Here is a 22,920-nt window from a genome sequence, read left to right as displayed (position 1 = left end):
AAATATGAAAGATAGGTATTAATTGAAATATTGAATTGTTTTAACCCAACTTTAATAAATACCAATTTTATGTACAGACTATTTTAAACACTTATATATGACCCATCACCTCTTATATACAATTAACTTATCTATATTTACAGTAAAATCCCTGAATAATTATAAAACAATTTACCCCTGATATACCCCTTAAAAATTTCAAATTGTGACAAAAGTTAGATCCAATAATAATGTATAAATAATAAATATAATTATATACTACTCACTAATAGTTAGTTTTCGTTCAAAAATTGTTTAGGTTTTTAAGAAAAAAATTCTCTGGGATATGTGTGCACACAATAACCTAACAATGAGAAATTCAAGGGAGAGTTATAACCTCATCCCTTGGTCAACAATAAATAATTAAATTAAATTACAATGGTAAATGTTTTTTTTTAGAAAAAATTGAAGATAGTTATTATTAAGGATAGTTTTCTTTTATTAAAAATTGAACCAAAAGTTAAAACCTTGAAGAGGACATAAAAAAAAATTATTTAAAGTAATTGAATTAAAAACAAAAATAAGTCAGTTCTTCCCGCCGGTGTCCCTCGAAGATGATCCGGTGGAGAACTGGACTCAGGTGGTAACAAGATACCAAACCTGTATTCCCTGGATCAGGTACTATTGGACAAATACGTCACTTTGAACTGCTTCTTAATTTCCCATAAAAAAAACCAACTTGAAACTCCTTCCCCTTATCCTTATTAAGTATAACCCCAACTAAAAAATAATTCTTCCCCTGACTTGTAACTGGATCCTTGAGTAGGCGGCTAGGGTGATCCAACTGAAAATATCCTCGTACAAAACAACAAAATAACTCAAATGGTTTCTTCTAAAATAACAGCTCTTCACATAAAATAAACTTAAACCAAATTCGGGAAAAAAAATGGACTCCCAGCCGCTCTACTCTGAGATGTTTATTCACTCACATCCAGTTAACAAGTGATTTAACAAGCTGTCGGTTGAATGTATTTTCAGAATTTCACCGCTGAGGGCGCAGTCTAATGCCAACATCAGAAAATAAAATCTACTGGGAGTTATTTAAATATTTAGTTTAAGAGTATTTCAATATGAATTTAATTTAGAACTAAATTAAAAGATTCCAGTCACAAAAAGAAGGTAAACGATTATTTAAGTAACGGACTCGTTACATTCCCCTCTTACTTGGAGAAAAAAAAATTTTTAGTGAAAAAAAATTTTTTCTTTTTTTTTTTACTTGACTGATTGGCTAGATGTAGGTTAACCAATACTTCAACCATATGTGGAGCAATCAAGAATCGAGAAAAAAAATACTTATATATAAAAAATTATAGCCATGGCAACAATTTGCCAAGTACAGCTATAAACTATATTAACTCACTAAAATACTTCCAAAACAATCTACATCGATTCACATGATTATAATTAACTACAGATTATGAGTGATGTAGGAATAAAGAAAGGGTTTCATCTAAAGATACCCACATGTAACTAAGTAAAAAGTCATACTATTTAGAGTAAAGTTAAAGTAAGGTAAAACTCCAACATAGCATAGTATAGACTAGTAATACAAATACTCAATACAAATAATCCAAAATAATGTGAAATCGGACCCTGGTTCCAAAATTGACTCATCAATGGACAACAGATTTATAGAAGAGCATATCCAAGGAATAATCAATCAGGCAAATAGGTGGACCGATACACAATAATAAGTAATAGTAAAAATACCAACATACTTATATAAAACAATATAAGTAACAATAAAAATACCAAATGTATAGACAACAATATAAGTGTCGAATTGGATGGTAAATCCAAAATTGACCATACAGTGGACAACAGATTTATAAAGTAGCATATCCAAAGATAATCAATCAGGCAAATAATGACCCAATTCACACTATACCCAAATAAACCAAATAGGGTAGGTCCACATATACCCACATCCGGTAATATGTGCCTAACCTTAAAATTCATCAAATAAATTATTGGATCAAAATGTGGGACTAACGGCTTGAACAAAAGGACAGCCATAAAATCGATTCCATCCTGATGATCTGCCATCAGTACATTTGGGATCCAAAATAAAGACCAAAAATAAAAACTAGAAAAAACAACAAAATTAACTTATGCTGATACTCGATAACTATAGCAGGTAGCTACAACAAATTTATAAGAATACCTAGCATAAGAGCACTAAAAAGGAGTTTAATGTGCCAGTAACTCTAACAACCATAGCAAAATAGTAAGAGTTAAGGTAGGAGTAATAACAAAACAGAACATCAAGAACGAGTAGACCAATTTCTGAAGAAACTGCAGATTTATAATTCGTTCTGATATTAATAAAAGAGAACAGGATAATTCCTAGTTCAATATACCAAAATATAGATAAGTGCCTAAGGAAAGAAGTGAAAATAACTATAAATGGTCATTTGTCGCCAAAATATGGAATCACTATCCATAACTGCAATCTAAACATGCTAGCTGTAACGGGAGCAATCCATGACTTGAATAAACTATATTATAAGTAAGAATAATAAATCAGCTAAGGAATAATTCTTATATTAGACCAAAGTCTGAAAATATTAAGGATTAAAGCTAAATGTTCAAATCCTAAGACGTTCTACTGCCTAGATAACTGTACAACTTGTCATGAAAATGGTGAATTCCGAAATTCATTGCACAACTGAGGCCAACAATTGAACTAAAACTTCGAACCCACGTATTCATTCACCTATACACAGGCAGAATAGTCTATATAATATAGGAGTGTCCTAAAATTATGCATAATGATTGTCTATATAAATTCCTAATGACTGATTTAAAAAAAAAAAACAACCCACATAGCAAATCCAGATACATGTTCCTATATAACTTGATCATGACCAATAACCGGAATCAAATCCATAAAAAAATTACAACATTCTTTCCAACCTGGCAAAACAAGTAAGCAAAATGTGAACATAGGTTATACAACACATAAACATATAGCACAGTATAGTAGCATTACAATATTTAGTTCCATACCAATGCAATATCTAATATAAGTAAACACTCTAATGGCCTTAATAATTTTAACTTATTATAACAGATACTAATCAAAATATAAGCTTGTAGATATATCAAATCTGGTGATTAATAACAAAAATCTAAGAAAATATCAAATCGTAACCAAACCGAGCCAAAACAATAACACTCATAGGAATAAGTTAACTTAATAGACATTAAGTTAATCTTCCTCTGAAGATGAAGATGTTGCCTCATCTGTTGTATTGTCAGGGAGTAAATCCTTTATATGAAATTGACCAATTCGTCTATTTGTCGAATTGTCTTTTAATTCATATACTAAAGGAGATATTACCCTAACGACAGTACAGGGAACATATTTCTGACAAAACTTAGCAGAAATGGCATCACCTTTATTTGATTTTACAAAATTCCGTTTCAAAACTCGATCGCCCACAAAAAATCGCAAATCTCGTTTCCTCAAATTATACTGATGCTGATTTCTATGGTAAGAAGCTTTCAACTTCTTCCTAATGTCAGCGAATATTGGAGGTAAGTTTTGGAGATCTTCCATACGGTGAAGTTTCTCAGAAATTTGAGGAAGAGTTGTTGAATTTTCAGAAATTAAACCGAAATAATCACCTGAAAATGGAACATGCCTACCAAAATTAACATAAGCTGGAGAGCACTGAGTGGTTTCATGAACAGAAGTTCGAATGGCTTGAGCAACTGAATGAATGTACTGATCCCAAGCTCTATGATCAGTGTAAGTGTAAGATCGAAGAGCAGTAACAATGCTACGATTTACACGTTCAGTGTGGTTAGCTTGCGGATGATAAGCTGCATTGTAGAATATCTTTTGGACCTTATATTTACTTAAAAGATCTTTAAAGGCTTTAGAAATAAATTGTGGACCATTATCACATGATACTATTTGGGGAATACCAAATAGTAAGAACACTTGCTCCTCTAAGAACTTCAAAATAGCTGGAGTTGTAGCCTTACGAAGAGGGCAAACTAAAGGAAATTTGGTGAAGTAATCTACAACCACCAAACAATACGTATTACCTGAATAACTACGTGGATACGGTCCAATAAGGTCTAAAGAGATCATTTGCCAAGGAAAATTAATGTTCCTAAACGAACCCATTAATCCAGCTTGAGGTAGGTTACTCGGCTTGCATGTTGCACAAACTCTACATCTAGAGATGTATTTCTTAACTGAGTTGCGCAGACCAGGCCAGTAATATAACTCAGCTATTTTACTAAATGTTTTATAAAAACCAAAGTGACCTGATGTCACATCATCATGAAAAGTTCTCAAGACTTCATCCCTATTTGCTGTTGGGACTACTATTTTCCAATCAGACATATTCGATAAAGACTCAACTGGACTGATTACATGTTTATACAGGATATTATTCTCTACCTTGAAATCAGGATATCTAGTAGGTTCTTGGGTGACATTATGAATCATCTTTCGATACCAATTATCTGGAGATAAAGTGGACAGATCTAAAAGATTGATATCGAATGTACGTGACAACGCATCTGCAACCACAACACCATCGGCTTTGCGATGAACAATATTATAATCAAAGACAGAAAGCCTACAAATCCAACGGGACAAACGTTGTGACGGATTTTTCATGGAATGTAACCATAATAAAGAACTATGATCTGTAATTATAGTAAACTTACGACCCTCAAGATAGTACCGAAAGGCATCAAGACCATGGATAATTGCAAGAAGTTCTCTCTCTGTGGTGGAATAATTTTTCTGTGCTTTATTGAGCTTTTTGCTGGTATAAGCTATTGGATGTTCCGAACCATCCTTCATTTGAAATAGTACACCACCTGAAGCAGTGTTGGAACAATCTGTCATGAGATAGAAATGCTCTTTAAAATTCGGAGATGTCATGACAGGTGCACTAGTAAGAGCTTCTTTTATACGCCGGAAAGCATCATCGGCTTCTGAAGTCCATGTAATAGTTTGGCCTTTTTTCCTATTTCTAAGGAGATCTGTAAGTGGGGATAACAAAGTAGAATAAGACGGCACAAACCGACGATAATATCCACACATGCCTAATATCCTACGGACTTGAGTAGTAGTCTTAGGTATAGGAAAATCTTTGATAGCTGTAACTTTATCAGGGTCAGTCCTTAAACCTTTACTATCGACTACATATCCTAAAAATTTAAGACTAGGACGACAAAACTGACATTTATCTAAATTAATAGTTAAATTAGCCTCTTTGAGACGTAAAAACAACTTATCCAAAATTTCCATATGAAGAGAAAAATCAGGAGTGACAACCAAAATGTCATCCAAATAATAAAAAACATAGGGCTCTAACTGAGGACCAATGACTAAGTCCATCAGACGACACATTGTCTGAGGAGCTGAAACAAGACCAAAAGGCATAGTGACAAACTGAAATAATCCTTTCCCACTAACTGCAAAAGCTGTATACTTTTTACTTTCCTCACTCAAAGGAATCTGTAAAAAAGCTTTAGATAGATCGATAGAAGAAATATACCTAGCATTCTGGAGTTTACTTAGAATGACGTCTATTCGGGGAATAGGATAAGCATCCCGATTTGTAGTAATATTATTCAACTTTCGACCATCGAAGCAAACCCTAAAAGATCCATCTTTTTTCTTGGTTAACCACAAAGGACTACAGTAAGAAGACGTGGAAGGTTCAATGATCTTCAACTCTAACATGGAATCAATTTCCTTTTCCAAGTCAACTTGCCAAGCCTGAGGAATAGGATACTGATATTGTCTAAAAGGTGTGGTATCTCCCACTTCGATAGTGTGAGATATTAAGGATGTACGACCTAATTTGTCTTTTGACGAAAGGGTTGTAAATTTAGAGATCATATTCTCTAATTGACTTTGTTCTGAACTAGATAAACTAGTAAAATCCTGAATAGCACTAAGTAAGGACAGATTAAATTGAGAAATAGAAAAGGAAAAATTAGAACAATTTAGTGTGCTATTAAAAGCATTTAAGAAGTCCATACCTAAAATTATAGAATTCTGAACTGAAGGAATAATATAGAATGTAATTTGTTTACATAAATCTACTACTGTGATTTCAGTTTCAAATTTGCCTGTAATAGACTGAACTGTACCATCTGCAGTAGACACTTGCAGAGAAGAAATGGGCATAATAGAAATCTCAGCATTTTTCAGTAAAGCTAATGAATGTGAACCTATCACAGAAATGTTCGAGCCACTATCTAAAAGAGCTAAACAAGATTGTCCTAAAATCTTAATAGGAAGATAAGGTCTATTATCATTATGTTTTCTCACTAATAACGAATTCAAATCAAAACAATCATTATCTGATTGGTCAAAAATTTTAAATGGTACTAAACTGAACTTATTATCTCTACTAACACAATCAGAGGATACGATAGGCAAACAAGAAGAAATAGAAATAAAAGAATCCTCCTGAATTGTGGTAGACTCTGGTATAGATACTGGAACTACTACACTGCTACTATTATGTTTATTACTAAAATTTGGGAAGATATTTGGGGAAGATAATCTATGAGAATCAAATGTATTATATTGAGAAGTTACTTCTTGGAATGACTTGGTGTGGTGTGTGTTGGTTTTTTTGGAACAACCCCTTTCCCTTTCCGACTGGAAGATGGGTTTGGGTGGCTTGACGTGGTTGGACCAGTGATTTCGTTTGATGTAACGGTTTGATTCCCTGATGGGGGTGTGGACGGAGAAACGCTCAGGGGACGGACCTCCGATCGTTCGTTTCCCGAACACCTAAAGCAATTGCGTTTGAGGGTATTTTCTTTACCACAACCGTGGCAGAAAATACGGGTACGAGGGATGCCGCAATCATAAAAAGTATGGCCAGACTCACGACAATTCCAGCACACTACAGAACTTACAACTGAGATATTACGCTCAGGGCCCTTAGATTGCCAAGAACGGTGTCTAAAAGGATTTTGGTGACCGAAAGAGTCAGAAGAGTGTTTGGAAGTGGTGGGAGGTTGAGAAGACCAAGATAAAGTTTCCTCCAAACGTTTACATTTCTCGGTGATGTCTGCTATACTGGTGATGTCTACTAAAGCTAATTGTTGGTGATAAAAAGGCAATAGACATTTTAGAATAATCTTAATTTTTGCAGAATCTGTTAGAGGAGTCTCAAGGCGACTACACATACCCAAAATATTATTGATAAACATCGTAACAGACTCATTTGGCTTCTGTTTACGATTTTTGATTTGGTCTAGAAGGTCATTTTGAAATGAATATGGAAGAAAATCAGATTTAAGTTTCTGAGCCAAATCAGACCAATTAGAAAAATTATTGCGGTTGTTTCTAAACCACGTAAAAGCTGCGCCTGTAAACAATTCAGCAGAAGCTGCAAAAAGATCATCTTCACTTACTCCCCTCGATACTCGAAGACATTCCACCCTATCCAAAAAAGAAATTACTTGGTCATAATGACCTTCACCAGAAAATGTAATGCCCCATTTATGTACCTGAACAGGTTTGGGGTGTAGAAATGAGTTAGCTGCTTGGACAGAAGAAATAGGAGTTGAAGTAGCAATTGGATTTACTCGTGAATCAAGTTCACCCTCTAGGCTAAGAATTCGGATTGAAATTGAGCGTTTATAAGATTGCTGATCCTCATTCGAACACGACAATAAATGAACACGGCCTGAGACATGAGCTAGACGTGATATCAGCCTGGAGTATAGGCTATCTTGGACAGTCCCTCTAAAATCGGATATCCTTTTAGCCAAATCATCCACAGTCTCATCAATCTCTTCTTGCTGTTCTAGAAAAGGAATACTTGTGGCAGAAATTTGTCGAAAGCTTCTGTTTCCTTCTTCTTGCCTTAAAGCTCCACGCAATAGTTTGCGTTTTAAATCCACATTGGAAGACTCATCAATATTGATGTCCCTAATTCTCAACTCATAATCTAATTCCTTGACTAATAAATGTTCTACCTTGAATGCAGACATTGTGAAAAAAAAAATAGATGAATAAAGGAATAGACAAAGGAAATAATGTATTACCACTCCACACAATCAATCGAAGAATAATCTAAGGTTTAAAAAAATATATATCTAAATAAATATATAACAACACACCACAAAATCAATCCAAGAATAATCTAAAGTTATTCACAAAAATTTTAAAGTGGTTAAGTAAAGTTAAGTAAATATAACACAATCCTTGAAGCAACACACAATGGTTTCAACAAGTATATGATTAAAAAATAATTGAATATAAAAACCCACCAATATTGGCTAATAAATATATATAAAAATAGCAATATCTAAATTATTAAATTCTTATAGTTCAATAATTAGTAAAATAGATTGTTAACTGTACACAATGATTAAGAAGGTGAGGGTTTAAATATGAATATAAGTAAACTGCAGCAATACAAGTATACCTATAAATGTAAATCTAATAAGAAAAGATAAATAAATAAGGAAGTTAAAAAAATGAACAAAGAGCAACAGGAACAAATTAGAAATAATAAAGAATATTTTGCAAAGAGAAATATACTACAGAATGTACGGTCTGAACTGAGAAAAGGCACCACGTTGGGCTCGCCAATGTAACAAAAATGTGTTAATGTAGCAAAAATTGTGCTAGAGGAAGTCTGGGTGACTCTATCCAGTGTAGAAATAGGGTGGACTCTAAAATGCACCTTGATACACCAACGAACTAATATGGGGAATAACGGAAGATGGAAGGGATTAGATAGAAATAAATTATGTAAAAGAAATAAATATGAATTTTATGAAGTAAATATGAATTTTAAAATATAACAGAATTAAGTGTTGGCTAGCGACTATGCAGGAGAATGACCACTTGACACTCAAAGAAGGATTCGGCCAATTTGCATGCCCTACAGAGACCGTAAGATATAAGAATTAATGACAAGAAAACCACCAAGAAATAAACAGATGAAAAAATAAAAGCTGCTCTAGTGAATGGTTGGGCGCCAGGAAGTTAAATGTTTTCTTCCGAGATATCTTGTATTGCTGAAATATGAAAGATAGGTATTAATTGAAATATTGAATTGTTTTAACCCAACTTTAATAAATACCAATTTTATGTACAGACTATTTTAAACACTTATATATGACCCATCACCTCTTATATACAATTAACTTATCTATATTTACAGTAAAATCCCTGAATAATTATAAAACAATTTACCCCTGATATACCCCTTAAAAATTTCAAATTGTGACAAAAGTTAGATCCAATAATAATGTATAAATAATAAATATAATTATATACTACTCACTAATAGTTAGTTTTCGTTCAAAAATTGTTTAGGTTTTTAAGAAAAAAATTCTCTGGGATATGTGTGCACACAATAACCTAACAATGAGAAATTCAAGGGAGAGTTATAACCTCATCCCTTGGTCAACAATAAATAATTAAATTAAATTACAATGGTAAATGTTTTTTTTTAGAAAAAATTGAAGATAGTTATTATTAAGGATAGTTTTCTTTTATTAAAAATTGAACCAAAAGTTAAAACCTTGAAGAGGACATAAAAAAAAATTATTTAAAGTAATTGAATTAAAAACAAAAATAAGTCAGTTCTTCCCGCCGGTGTCCCTCGAAGATGATCCGGTGGAGAACTGGACTCAGGTGGTAACAAGATACCAAACCTGTATTCCCTGGATCAGGTACTATTGGACAAATACGTCACTTTGAACTGCTTCTTAATTTCCCATAAAAAAAACCAACTTGAAACTCCTTCCCCTTATCCTTATTAAGTATAACCCCAACTAAAAAATAATTCTTCCCCTGACTTGTAACTGGATCCTTGAGTAGGCGGCTAGGGTGATCCAACTGAAAATATCCTCGTACAAAACAACAAAATAACTCAAATGGTTTCTTCTAAAATAACAGCTCTTCACATAAAATAAACTTAAACCAAATTCGGGAAAAAAAATGGACTCCCAGCCGCTCTACTCTGAGATGTTTATTCACTCACATCCAGTTAACAAGTGATTTAACAAGCTGTCGGTTGAATGTATTTTCAGAATTTCACCGCTGAGGGCGCAGTCTAATGCCAACATCAGAAAATAAAATCTACTGGGAGTTATTTAAATATTTAGTTTAAGAGTATTTCAATATGAATTTAATTTAGAACTAAATTAAAAGATTCCAGTCACAAAAAGAAGGTAAACGATTATTTAAGTAACGGACTCGTTACAAACCGGAAAGTGTAAAGTCGGCCGTAAACCACTTTGCTCCATTTAAATTGCCATTGGAGGATGTAATATTTTCTGCCTTACTACAAAAAGGATTTAAAAGTTTATTGTCCATCTTAACAAAGATCTTTAGAGCTAGCACCGCAATAAGTTATATAGCAAAATTCCTAAGGCCGATCTATCTTACACCATATCTATTAAAGGCAATAGAAAAAATCTTGGTAGATATATTAAGAAGGGTGACAACTAGCATGCCTATTAAGATGGAAAATTAATAGAAACAGCACTGGCGAGATAGTTCAGAAAATAAGTGACTGCATTAATAAAGGAGAGGTTTGTATTAACCGGCTTATAATATACTATTAAATTCTCTTTATGACGCAGCAACATCATACTACCACAGGCAACTAGATCAAAGCAATGCTGAAAAATAAAAAATTAGTCTAATTCTAACAGACCTGCAACGAGGGAAGGTTGTGGCCAAAACAGCCAAGGGGTGCTCACAGAGGGAAGTGCTTTATCTCTTCCTGAGATGACGTCATCTTGCTTCTTAGAATACTGCAAATGTTCTATCCAGCACACTTTAACGAATATTAAATATCCTTATTAAGTGATGGGACAGAGGAAAACATACTCTGTGGATTCTGGCAAAATAGTAGCACATTTATAGTTAAGATGAAACCTACGTCGGCTTAGTGACACAAAACTGTATCTCAAAAATGACTACTTTTCACGAGAGGTTATTTAAGGTTTTAAAAAAAAATGATTTGCATTTTGTAATGACCTGTAGTTTATTCTCAACTTTTTTGTTCCGAATTATTAATCTTAGAAATGCATTCTTTACTGTAATACAATCATACGCAACAATGGATAAATTGTGTATTTAAAATATCAATAATTAGATAAAGTAGTGGAGATACATTTTTGTGTCCCTAACTGAAAAGTCTATTATTATAGAGACTTAGGTAGGTACCATTTTATTTTAGAAAAGCTTAATCTTAATCATATTACAAAGTTATTTGTATTTGAGTAACATCGATAAATTTCGAGAGATGAACATACTGAGGTATAGAGGTATAAAAATTAAAAGTACAATAGATTACAATTTATTAATCTCTACCTGGTCCGAAAACTTAACCACGCCATTTAAATACAAATGACTTTGTAGTAGGATTAAGACTAAGCTTTTCTAAAATGAAATGGTACCTACTTGTAATTATTTGTTGCTGTAGCATTATAATCTAATTTCACAACTGGGTGTTACCCAATTTACTAATAATAATAATAAAAATAATAATCATAATTTATTTTATAACTTTATATTGTCCTGAACCTATTTTCTTGTGGCATTAAATACTATTTAAACGTCTCGATGGGAATAACCACAATATATTTATTAAAAAAAGAAACTTTATAAAATGTTTAGACAACGATTTTTGAATTAGAAGTCGACACATCAATAATACACATCATTTTTAATAAATATATTGTGGTTATTCCATCGAGACGTTTATAACTTTCTTAAAAATCATAAAATATTTTTTTTTAATTAAACTGAAACTTTGAAAACATTTTCAAACAATAAATTTAATTATGTCATCAAGGAATAATGCCTTTATTGCACATTGCACAGCTCTTCTAAATCCTTATATTTTCCTCTTTTATTGGCTCTTGTCCTTCATATGCCGTTTGGCATGGAAAATTTCCTAGTTTCCTTTCGGATAACCTCAAAAGATCCGAAATTTTTATTTTCCTTGTTTTATTTAAAAAATATATGTTTATTATCGTCTTTTCTGTACTGCAGCCATGTTAATTTTAGCCAATTTATACTACTACCATCGATGACCACTTTTTTGTTTTTTATTAAAATTGTGGCAAAAGCTTTGAATTCATAAATTTCTTCCTGTCCAATCTCGTGTACAGTGTATTTTGATTTCTTTGACACCATTCTTACAATGGAGTATGATCCAGTGGGGTCAAATATGTCCACATTTTTTTATGCTTTCTCAATATGACCATGGACCGACTCACAGTTCATCATCGAATGGCCAGGTTCAAGAAAGCAATGGTCAATTTTTGGAATCACTAATGTCTAAACAGCGTAAAGCAACATAGCAGATACATTTACGTTGCGGTTTTTGCTACCACACGTATCACTTATTCTTAATCGTCACCAAAAATTATATCCTCACGTTGTTCATATCCTAATACATTAGGCTCACTGGTAGAAACATGGGAGGCGCATCTGAATATGTCACTTGTTGTGATGAGAGCTGTAAATTATGACTATGTGTTTTATCATCTCGTACCGATTTGTTAAGAGCTAACAAAACTAACTTCTTCCCTCTTGAATCCATTATTGTGTAATAATAAAATGATAAAACCGTATTATAACCATTATTATAATAATCTCTACAACTTAAAACTGATTCACGTATTTACGTCTTTACGCAGTTGTAATAGAATAAACAAATATAGTTTATTAAACTAATAAACAAATTATCAACTACTGATTCACGTGTTTTACAACTGTAACAGAACTGTAAATACAACGGACCACCCTGCTAAACATAATAGACAAATTATCAAATCCACAGTTGCTACCTGCAATCACCATTCAGTGCAATAAAATTAATGCCTCAAAAATGCAACTCAATATCAGCTTCTTTATAGTACGAAAACATAGTAGGTATCACAGAAATGTAACAGCACTTACATTTCTGTGACACTAAAAGATTGCTAAGAAATGTAGGTACGAAAACTCCTTACTGGGGTTTTAGTTGGTAGGGGAGATACAGTTTTGCATCATCCAATAGAAATCACTAAAGTAAGTTAGTTCAATGGTGTAGATATCTCGGGAAAAAATTTAGTTATATTTTTGTGTCACTAAGCTGACGCCTAGTTCCTATGGAGAAACTTTCAATGAGGCTGAATAAGTCAAATATCTAGGAGTAATACTACATACTAATCTTTTATATATTGTCCGCTTAACTTATTCAGGTTCCATTTTCATCTCTTTTATCTGTCTCCTATCTTTTTAATTATCTTAATTTAATCTTAATTAAAAAAATAAAAAAAAGTATTCCTAATATTAAAAAGAAAATAAAGCAAAAATAATATATTGTAAAATAAACAAAAATTGAAGGACAATACAACTACTAAAATTTGTATTCAATCTTTATGTAGGGTTTTGTAAAATATCGGTTGCTTTAAAAAACGGCCATAAACTTTCATTTACAACGCTCGCCATAAAACAGAAGGAAATTTCTCGTTTTATTTTTATTTCCATACTCACCGTCTGTGTTTTTGTCCATGGTGCATTTACATATTTTGTTTTTCGGATCGAAGCGAGCCCTGCCACCTGATCCTGAGCAAATAGTGTCGCATTGCCAATCGAGATCGTACGATTTATTAGAATTTTTGTCCATTACGAAAGTTTGTGAGAAGTCTAAAAAAGAAAAACCAAATTAGATAACAGCAGTTGTAAAACGGACAAAAGTTATGAATTATTGTTCCACTGAGAATTTTTTAGCTTTCTGTATAATGCGATATGATTTTTTGATTTCTTGTCTATTAAACTAATATTTTTTGTTATCATTAATATATATATATATATACATATATATATATATATATATATATATATATATATATATATATATATATATATATATATATTCTTCTTCTTCCTATGCCGTCCCCCTTAACGGAGGTTGGCGACCACATTTTTAAAAGCTTCTCTGTCTTTTGCAACGTGGAATAATTCGTCTACAGTCATATTGGTCCAGTCTCGAATATTTCGCAGCCATGTCTTCCTCTTTCCACCTATTCCCTTTTTGCCATCGACTCTACCCTGCATGATGACCTGCAGAAGACTATACTTGGACACATACTCCTCAGTATGTGTCCAAGGTATGCAGTCTTGCGTACTTTTATTGTTCTCAACAATTATATATATATATATATATATATATATATATATATATATATATATATAATTATATATACTAGAATTATAATTATATTTATATATATATATATATATATATATATATAAATATAATAACAATAATGTTTATTTACTTCCCATTATACATTATACAACGTTACAATATAATAGTTCAATATAATAGAGTTACAAATTAATTCTAAGTTAAATATTTTGTACAAACAAATAGTTGTTAGCAAAGAAACAAAGAAGAAATTCCCTAATGAACCAGAGGTTTTGCTCAGGGATTACACTCATTTACACTACTCAAATATTTGTTGAGATGAAGTCAAGAATTTATAAAGCCAGTGTAAGATCAATAATGACACATGCCTCAGAAACAAGACCCGACACAGCCAAAACGCAAAGGCTACTGGAAACGGCAGAGATGAGAGTACTGGGAAGAATTACAGGAAATACGATGAGAGATCGAAAGAGAAGTGAAGACATTAGAAGAAAATATAACGTACAGTGTATAAATAAATAGACACAAAATAGAAAAAAAAAAAAAATGGATTAACCACATAAGCAGAATAAAGCAGATCCCTGTCGTCAAAATATGTAGCAAGAAATACGTCACCAATCGGCAGAAGAAGTATCGGACGACCGCGCAAAAGATGGTGTGACAATCTTCCATAGAGGTATTAATCCGCCAATGAACAAGCAGAATTGTTTATAAAGAGGAGGAAAAAGAAGAAGAAGAAATATTTGTTCTACAGTACCATCAGGTTGAGTACAATGATGAATTTAATTAAAGAAGATCACGCCTAAAATTTCTCATCCAGTGTTCTTAAAAATTTTTATTAATAAAATTGATTTAATCATGTTAAATGAGTTGATTTTTCTGTTGTAGTTTTTACAAATCTCTGGTAAGTAGTTAAATATTCGAATAAGGAATACGAATAAAGTATGTGAAATTGTGTTTTCTTCTAATGCTGTAAGTAGACTCTATTGATTTTAATTTTGTATGTAAGCAAAATTATGTTTAACAAATATAACAAATATTTTCAAAAACCCCCTTTGTAGTATTTCCAGTTTAATCAAATGATGGAATATCTAAGACGTGACTCTATCTTTAAGTAAGACAAATTAAGGATATTTCTAAGATATCTAAATCTGTATAGTAACATTCTTAGAGTTTTACATACCATATCAATATGTACATCCCACTTCAAGTGACAATTAATATAACGCCTAAATCTTTTATGTATTTTTCCTATTTATCTTAATATAGATATAGACTAGATAGAATACCAAGAACATTTTACGGTAATATGTGGCGACTTTAATGCCAAAATAGAAATAAGCACTGACCCAGCTGAAAATGCCCTCGGAAATTTTGGCACACCAGGCAGAAACGAAAGGGGCGAAATACTCTTAAATTTCTTATTAGAAAACAATCTATATTTAATGAATAGCTTCTTCTATAAGAAAATCCATAGAAGATCTACTTGGAAGAGCCCCGATGGTAAGACAAAAAATGAGATCGACTTCATCATCACTGACAAAAAACATATAGTCAAAGATGTTACAGTCTTAAATCAATTTTCGGTTGCAAGCGATCATAGCAATCCGAGCAACTGTACAAATCAATATTAAGCAAGAAAGACTGAAGATGATAAAAAGTAAAAAATTCAAACCTTGGATGCGCCCAACGAATGAACTTGACTTTGAAAAATATATCACCAGTAACTTACTCAGAAATACAACAAGAGAAGACGTAAATAACCTAAACGAAGAAATAGTAGATACATTAACACAAGCTCAGGAAAAATTTGGCCCTAAACATGGAAAAGAACAAAAAATTAGTAAAGAAACGAAACAAAAAATGGAAGATCGTAGAATGCTGAGAAGTCAAGGAAATGTTGACTCACAAGATATAAACAGCATCAATAAAGAAATCTCTAAAGCCATCAGACGGGATATTAGAAAATACAACAACGAGAAGATTATAAAAACTATAGAAGACAACAAAAGCATGAAAGCATTGAGGAGAAAAATGGAAAATGGCAAAAAAGAAATCTTCCAACTTAAAGACAAAAATGGAAATATTATCTCAGATAGACCAAGCATATTACATGTAGAGAAAAGTTTCTATGAAACATTATATAAAAGTCAAGTTATTCCAGAGCTCATCGAACAACCAATACAAAAGGTACATAATGTAGGATCGGAGGATATACCAGATATATCACGAGAGGAAATTCAACCAGCCCTCAAAAATATGAAAAATAATAGAGCTCCGGGGGAAGATGGTGTAGTCATTGAGACAATTAAACTAGGAGGTCCACTTTTGATGTCCCGAATCCAAACACTTTTTAATCTATGTCTGCATAGTGAAAACATTCCAAGTAAATGGAAGAATTCGGTTTACAATCCTCCTCCACAAAAAAGGGGATAAATCAGATCTCGAAAACTATAGGCCAATTAGTTAGCTTAACCACCTATACAAGCTCTTTAGTCGAATACTGACAAACAGACTAGAAGCAAAACTCGATTTCTATCAATCAGAAGAACAGGCAGGATTTCGAGCGGAACACGGACCAAGCGACCATTTGCAATGCCTTAAAACTCTAGTTGAAAAGTCTATCGAATATAACAGACCCCTTGCTCTTATCTTTGTCGACTTCCACAAAGCATTTGACACAGTCAAAACAGTTGCTATCTTAAAAGCACTATCAGAATGCAGAATAGATCACAGGTATGCAAATATTTTTCGAAATATATACGAAAATGCGACAACAACCGTTAACCTCCATTGCATGACTGAGAAGGTAACAATTGGCAGAGGGGTGCGGCAGGGAGATACCTTGTCGCCAAAACTATTTATAACAGTTATGGAGTACGCATTTAAACGGCTAGAGTGGGAATCAAAGGGTATTAGCATCGATGGAAAGATATTCAATCATCTCAGATATGCCGATGATATTGTTCTTATAACAGACAACTTAGGAGAAGCCAGAGTTATGCTACAACAACTACAGCAAGTAACCCAGAAAGTCGGTTTAAAAACAAACTATGGAAAAACAAAAATGATGAGCAATCTCGTCCCCAATGAGCTAATAGAAATCGAAAACGCCCATAGAACTTGTGGAAAAATATGTGTATTTGGGTCACGAAATAAGGTTAACCGAGATCTCCAAACATGCGAGCTACTCAGAAGAATAAGTCTGGGTTGGGCTGCATTAGGAAAAATGAGAGACGTATTTAAAACAAATATACCGATCCATTTAAAAAGAAAAGCTTTTAACCAGTGCGTTCTACCAGTCCTCACATACGGAGCAGAAACCTTAACTCTCAAAAAAACATCAGCCGAAAAATTGAGAAGGACACAACGAAATGAAATGGAGAGATCAATGCTTGGAATAAGCTTAAGAAATAGAATAAGAAGGGAGGAAGTTCGTAGACAAACCGGAGTGGAAGACATTATCGAACATATTACAAGGCAAAAATGGAGATGGGCAGGACATGTTGCAAGAATGAAAGACGACAGTTGGACAAAAAAATTACTTGAGTGGAGACCACGGGCTGACAAGCGAAGCCGAGGAAGACCCCCGACGCGATGGACCGACAACCTCAAAAGAATCGTGACCAATTGGATAGCAGAGGCGCAGAACAGAAGCAGATGGAAAAGTCTAGAGGAGGCCTATGTTCAACAATGGACAACTCAGGGCTGATTGATGATGATGATCTTAATATACGCGTTATAATAGCTTAGATTTAATTTCAAGAGGTCGGGTAAATTATTTTTGTATACTGAAAATGGTATGAAATAAGTTTTTTCAGCATTTACATACATATATGTATATATATATATATATATATATATATATATATATATATATATATATATATACTATGTTCAGATATTATCCAGTTCAATAGGTATATTAATTCCCAATTTGTTATTTGGTTAAGAAAATCATCAACGAGACATTTCTGAATAAACAAATCACAAATAAGCATTCACTATATAATGAAGAATATTATTACCTATGACAAATTTGGCAACTACCAGTCGCACTTACCCACTGACAAAATCGATATAATCCTGATCCTGAGTAAAGAATTGAGATGGGCTATTTAGAACGTGAAGGAAGGATAAACCTAAATATCAATTCTAAGAAGTACATAAATCTGGTTTCCTAACCCTATAAAAGTATAAAAATACAATTTATACATACCACATAGTTGAATAAATATAGTAATATACAAGCATATATTAAATAACATCACTAAGGTAATTAAATGCGGTTACAGAAATATTAAACCTGTCACCGACAGTAAATTATAAACTTCGATAAAATAAGTAAATTGTTTGTACAAATGTCTGATATTGCTTTAATAACAAACTTACTTGACAGTCGACTCCGATCCAAATGCTGACCTGTTCAAACATTGCAAACACAACAAATTGTGTTTATATTACTAAATTATGTTGCATAATGTCTCTCGAATGGGTTAATTATATTTCGGAATTATAATTGAAACGATCGTGGCCTCATGTTTCCCTATACACTAAGAAACATTATTGCATTAATTCACAGGTCTGCAAAAAAAATATTTTTTTAAAACTGTGTGAAATTTGATAACTGAGTTTTATGTACTTTTCAGGGTTGATTTGAAAAATGCAAGCTACTCGTATTTTTGTCTATCACGTCAGATTTTCTCACCAAGTATGGAGTATGTTTGGGTACAATAATAATATGTAAGCTATTTTTTAACCTTTTTCCAACGTTATAAAATTGTTTATTTATTAACCATGTTCTAAACTACATTTCCAGTACACTTACATTTCTCTTTAAGCTCGTAAGTTCTTATCACAACGCTTTCGCTTTCGGTCGAAGCTTCTTTAACTGCTTTTGCGGCTATGGACTCGTGGATTATCTCTTTTCATCATCCAGCAGTAGTCTGCTGCCATGTTCACGTTCCATCTTCCGTGATATCTTCTTTCCATTTCTTTGATGTCTTGATGAAATCTTTTACCCTGCTTTTCACTGACATCATCAAGGTTTGCCGGGAAGTAGTCAAGATGTGAGTGGAGAAAGTGAAGTTTAATGCACATTGCACATGTTACAGCCCAGCTTCGTAAAGTTGTCGATCATGTCTGCAACGATTGTCTTAAAGTGCCCTTTCCTTAATGCAGTTTGGCTACTACAACTGAAAACTCTGGTCTGTCTTGAGCTATTCTTATTATATGTTCAAAACTAAGCCCTGTCTAATGTCGGATTTTTCTTAGCTGCGATAGTCTTTTCCTTCCTAGTTCTCTTTTTCCCTCGATCTTACTTTTCACTATTGATTGAGCATATTGGTACTTATTTTTTCTCAGTATGTGTCCTAGGTATAATGCTTTTTTAACATTTACTGCGTTAAAAAGTTGTAGTTCCTTGTCTATTCTCTGCAGCATTTCGAAGTTTATGAAGCATATAAATATATCTTTCTGTTGGTCGTAGAATTTTTGGGTCAGAACTAGTAAAGTGAACAGGGCTTGTCTCGCCGCCATCCGGCTCTGAATCCAAACTGACCGTCTCGTTCAGTGGAGCTGTTCAAAAATCGGGAGATACCCTCGGCAAAAGTCGTTAGATTTCGGTAGATCATATACAACGACGTGTATCATATTTGAACAATAAAAAATTATAAACATAAAATGACATATTTTATGTCATATTTAATATCAAATAAATATATAAAAATAGACCACGTAAACTATGGTACGACAACTTACTGGAGGCACATTGAAAAATAGACAGAGTCATGTCTAGATAAAAAGAAGAAGGAGAAGAAAGCTATAGCCTGATTCATTGTCGAAAAGGAAAAGCGCGAATCGAGTTTTGACAAATACGGTTAGGTGTCAAGTAAAATGTAACTCAAATTCAATTTAACAACATTTAATGGGTTTTTACGCAAGTATTTAGTGGCTCAAAACATGTACATCTAGATAACACTGATAATGGGTGTTTTAATTAATTACCTTTTATAAAGGTTTTTTAAAAAAATTGGAATACCAACTGCTGGACTCACGAGCCGAACCAACGGTCACAGCTGTATTTATAGCCTTTAATATTACTGGGATGATGAAGATAGTACATATTATTATTCTATCCATAGAGATCGTGTTATGACCATAGAGATATTTAAAATTATTTTTTCTGTTTGGGACAAAAATCCAATATAAAATCGGGGTTATGGTCAACAGGAATTTATCCTAACCCACAAGCTATCCCAGATATTTGAGCCTAGTACAGTGACATACTAACATTGGGAAGATAAATACAATGTGGCATTGCAAGTAACTAACGTTGGTAATAAAGCATATTCCGTAGATCAATATGTCCAATATCCACAATATTTCATTTCCAAATACGCTCTAAGCACCTGAAAATGGAGCAATCCAAAACAATAACGAAAGTCATAGAAAACCAGCAATCAATAGTAGACATTAATTTTTTACTAAAGTTTTATATGGTAATTAATCCTTGATTTCTAAGAAGAATCGAAAAAAAAACAAGAATCTTGGTTTTGCAAATTATACAAAGAGCACAAAATATGTAGCGCATGCAGTACTTTTAAGATACTTTTAAGTTTCTGCCCTGTAGTTGCTTAACATTTAATAAAACTGTTAAAAATTCTGAAATTATTTTATTATATTAGGTGTTAAGTTTCATAATTATTGGTATAGAAAATCACTTACCTCAGATTAGCGATGTTGCCGACACCATGTTGGTAAAATGGTCAACAGCAGTATTTTTTTAATTAAGCCATAAATATGGTAGGTATTTTTATGAATTTTTAAAACATTATAAAATAAAAGAAATATATATCTAGATAACCCATATAATTTTAATAACAATAACTCGTTATAAAACTTGAATTTTGCCCCAAATACAGATAAAAGATCTTAAGGTAGTCATAATACCTGCACATACCTTATTAGTATTATTTACTATCCAATGAGAATTACCCGAAAATGTTAAAATATATATTTACGTATTTTTAACGGAAATTGTGATTATTTCTCAATAAATTAATAAATTAAAATGTCACAAGAAAATATATTATATTAAAACAAGTATGGTACATACGAGCCCTAACAACGACTATGTTGGAACAAGCAGTTATTTTGCGAATATATTGCCAATTTATCGAAATTCTTATATTTAATTTTTTTTTACTTGTAGATATGAAATTAACAACATTTGTTATGATTCATGGAATTATTTTTGCGGCTTAATTAAATATTTTATATTGATGATATTTAATTAAGTGTTTGATAATTGAAAACTGCTCAAAATTAAATATTGGAACATTTTTTGCTTTTCCTTACGTTTCTTAAATTTTATCAGCCTGGCGCAAAGAAGGCTTTGAAATCAAGCATTATATTGTCAACAATATAATGGCACGTGGAAAACCTACTGATCCAAAAGTTCGAGAAATTATTATTCACCAGTACCGTAAAGGAAAAATAATGCGTGCAATTTCCAGTAAATTGACTGTAGCAACAACTCCTGTGTTTAATATAATTAAGAAATATGCTGAAATTGGCCGTATTGATGTTTGCGGCAAAAGCTCAGGCCGCCCAAAAGCTGTTTTTCTTCAAACGTCAAATAATGATGACATTAATTATCTAACTTGATCCTGTTAAAGTTTGATGTCTCCGCCGGCAGCAGTTTTTTTTCCCATTTCTTTACGGCGGAGGGAAAAATGTTGTCATGGCAACAGTATGAAACATGTCACAAAGCAACAATACAAATGTCATTAACAACAATTAAACATCATTTTTATTTATAGTAATATTAAAAGTACAATTAGTTAATGAGGCATTTTCAAAATTGAAACCGTGCAAAAATGTTCCCGACTCTTGATACGCATTGGTAATTGTTGATGATACTGATGGTCAAGAACAACTTTCAGCAATCATTCCCGATGTTGGCGACTCATGAGGGTTTAAAATTTTTTGAGCATTATCGTTCTTATTTCTTATTGAATCCTCTATATATCCTTCGGCAACCGTGCTTGATTTCCAGCACCCATGTCGTTTGAGGCATTCTAGATTTCCGCCTCCATCAATTAAAAGTGTTGCTGAAGTTCGTCGTAAAGAGTGACCCGTGTATGCGCTTGCATCGTTTAAATTTAAATAACTAGCTACTTTTTGGGCTACTGCGCTGATCGAATGTATTCCCATGACGCTTCGGTAACACTTTCCATTTTGGTACTTGATAAAAAATCGGTTTTCTGTGAAATTTTCAGGCCGCAGTGATGCATACTTTTTATACAGTTTAATGTAGTTTTGACCAATTATCGTAAAAGATCTAATTTGTCGTGTTTTACTGTCTGGGATTTTGATACATTTTGATTGATGGATGATTTGATTACATTTTCTTTATCCTCAATATCCACAGTCTTCATTTTTACCATTTTGTCGCATCGACAGGCGCCGGTAACCCCAATTAACAAAACAATCTGAAATATTTTTATAATTAAGTAGAGTATACTACATGCTTTGCAATATAATTTTTTTTACCTTTAATCCTAAATACAACTTATCTGGAGCTTCAAACAAAAATTTATCAAACTCGTCTTTAGTGAAAACTTTGGACTTCTTTACAGTATATCCTTCGCTTGTTTTTTTCAGAAAGGCACGTAACTTTAAAAATTTGCTTATATCCACATTTTTT

At 32.6% G+C, this 22,920-nt stretch overlaps 1 protein-coding gene across 2 annotated transcripts in view; it reads right to left on the bottom strand.

Moving 5' to 3' along the window:
• LOC140440595 (uncharacterized) overlaps positions 1 to 18,735 on the bottom strand; it is a 79,631-nt gene extending 60,896 nt beyond the window's left edge. Inside the window, exons 1-2 of one of the 2 annotated variants that reach the window (XM_072530971.1) lie at positions 18,603 to 18,735; positions 13,553 to 13,705 (exon numbers count right to left, since the gene is read on the bottom strand). In XM_072530971.1, coding sequence (XP_072387072.1) covers positions 13,553 to 13,685 — 133 coding nt within the window. In that variant the 5' untranslated portion in view covers positions 13,686 to 13,705; positions 18,603 to 18,735. The other variant, XM_072530970.1, reaches the window with a different exon arrangement.
• Between the last annotated feature and the right edge of the window lie 4,185 nt (positions 18,736 to 22,920).

This window comes from Diabrotica undecimpunctata, chromosome 5 (assembly GCF_040954645.1).
Source record: "Diabrotica undecimpunctata isolate CICGRU chromosome 5, icDiaUnde3, whole genome shotgun sequence".
NCBI classification, from domain to species: Eukaryota; Metazoa; Arthropoda; class Insecta; order Coleoptera; family Chrysomelidae; genus Diabrotica; species Diabrotica undecimpunctata.
Note: the sequence above shows the minus strand (reverse complement) of the source record. Positions and strands in the feature narration are given on the sequence as shown.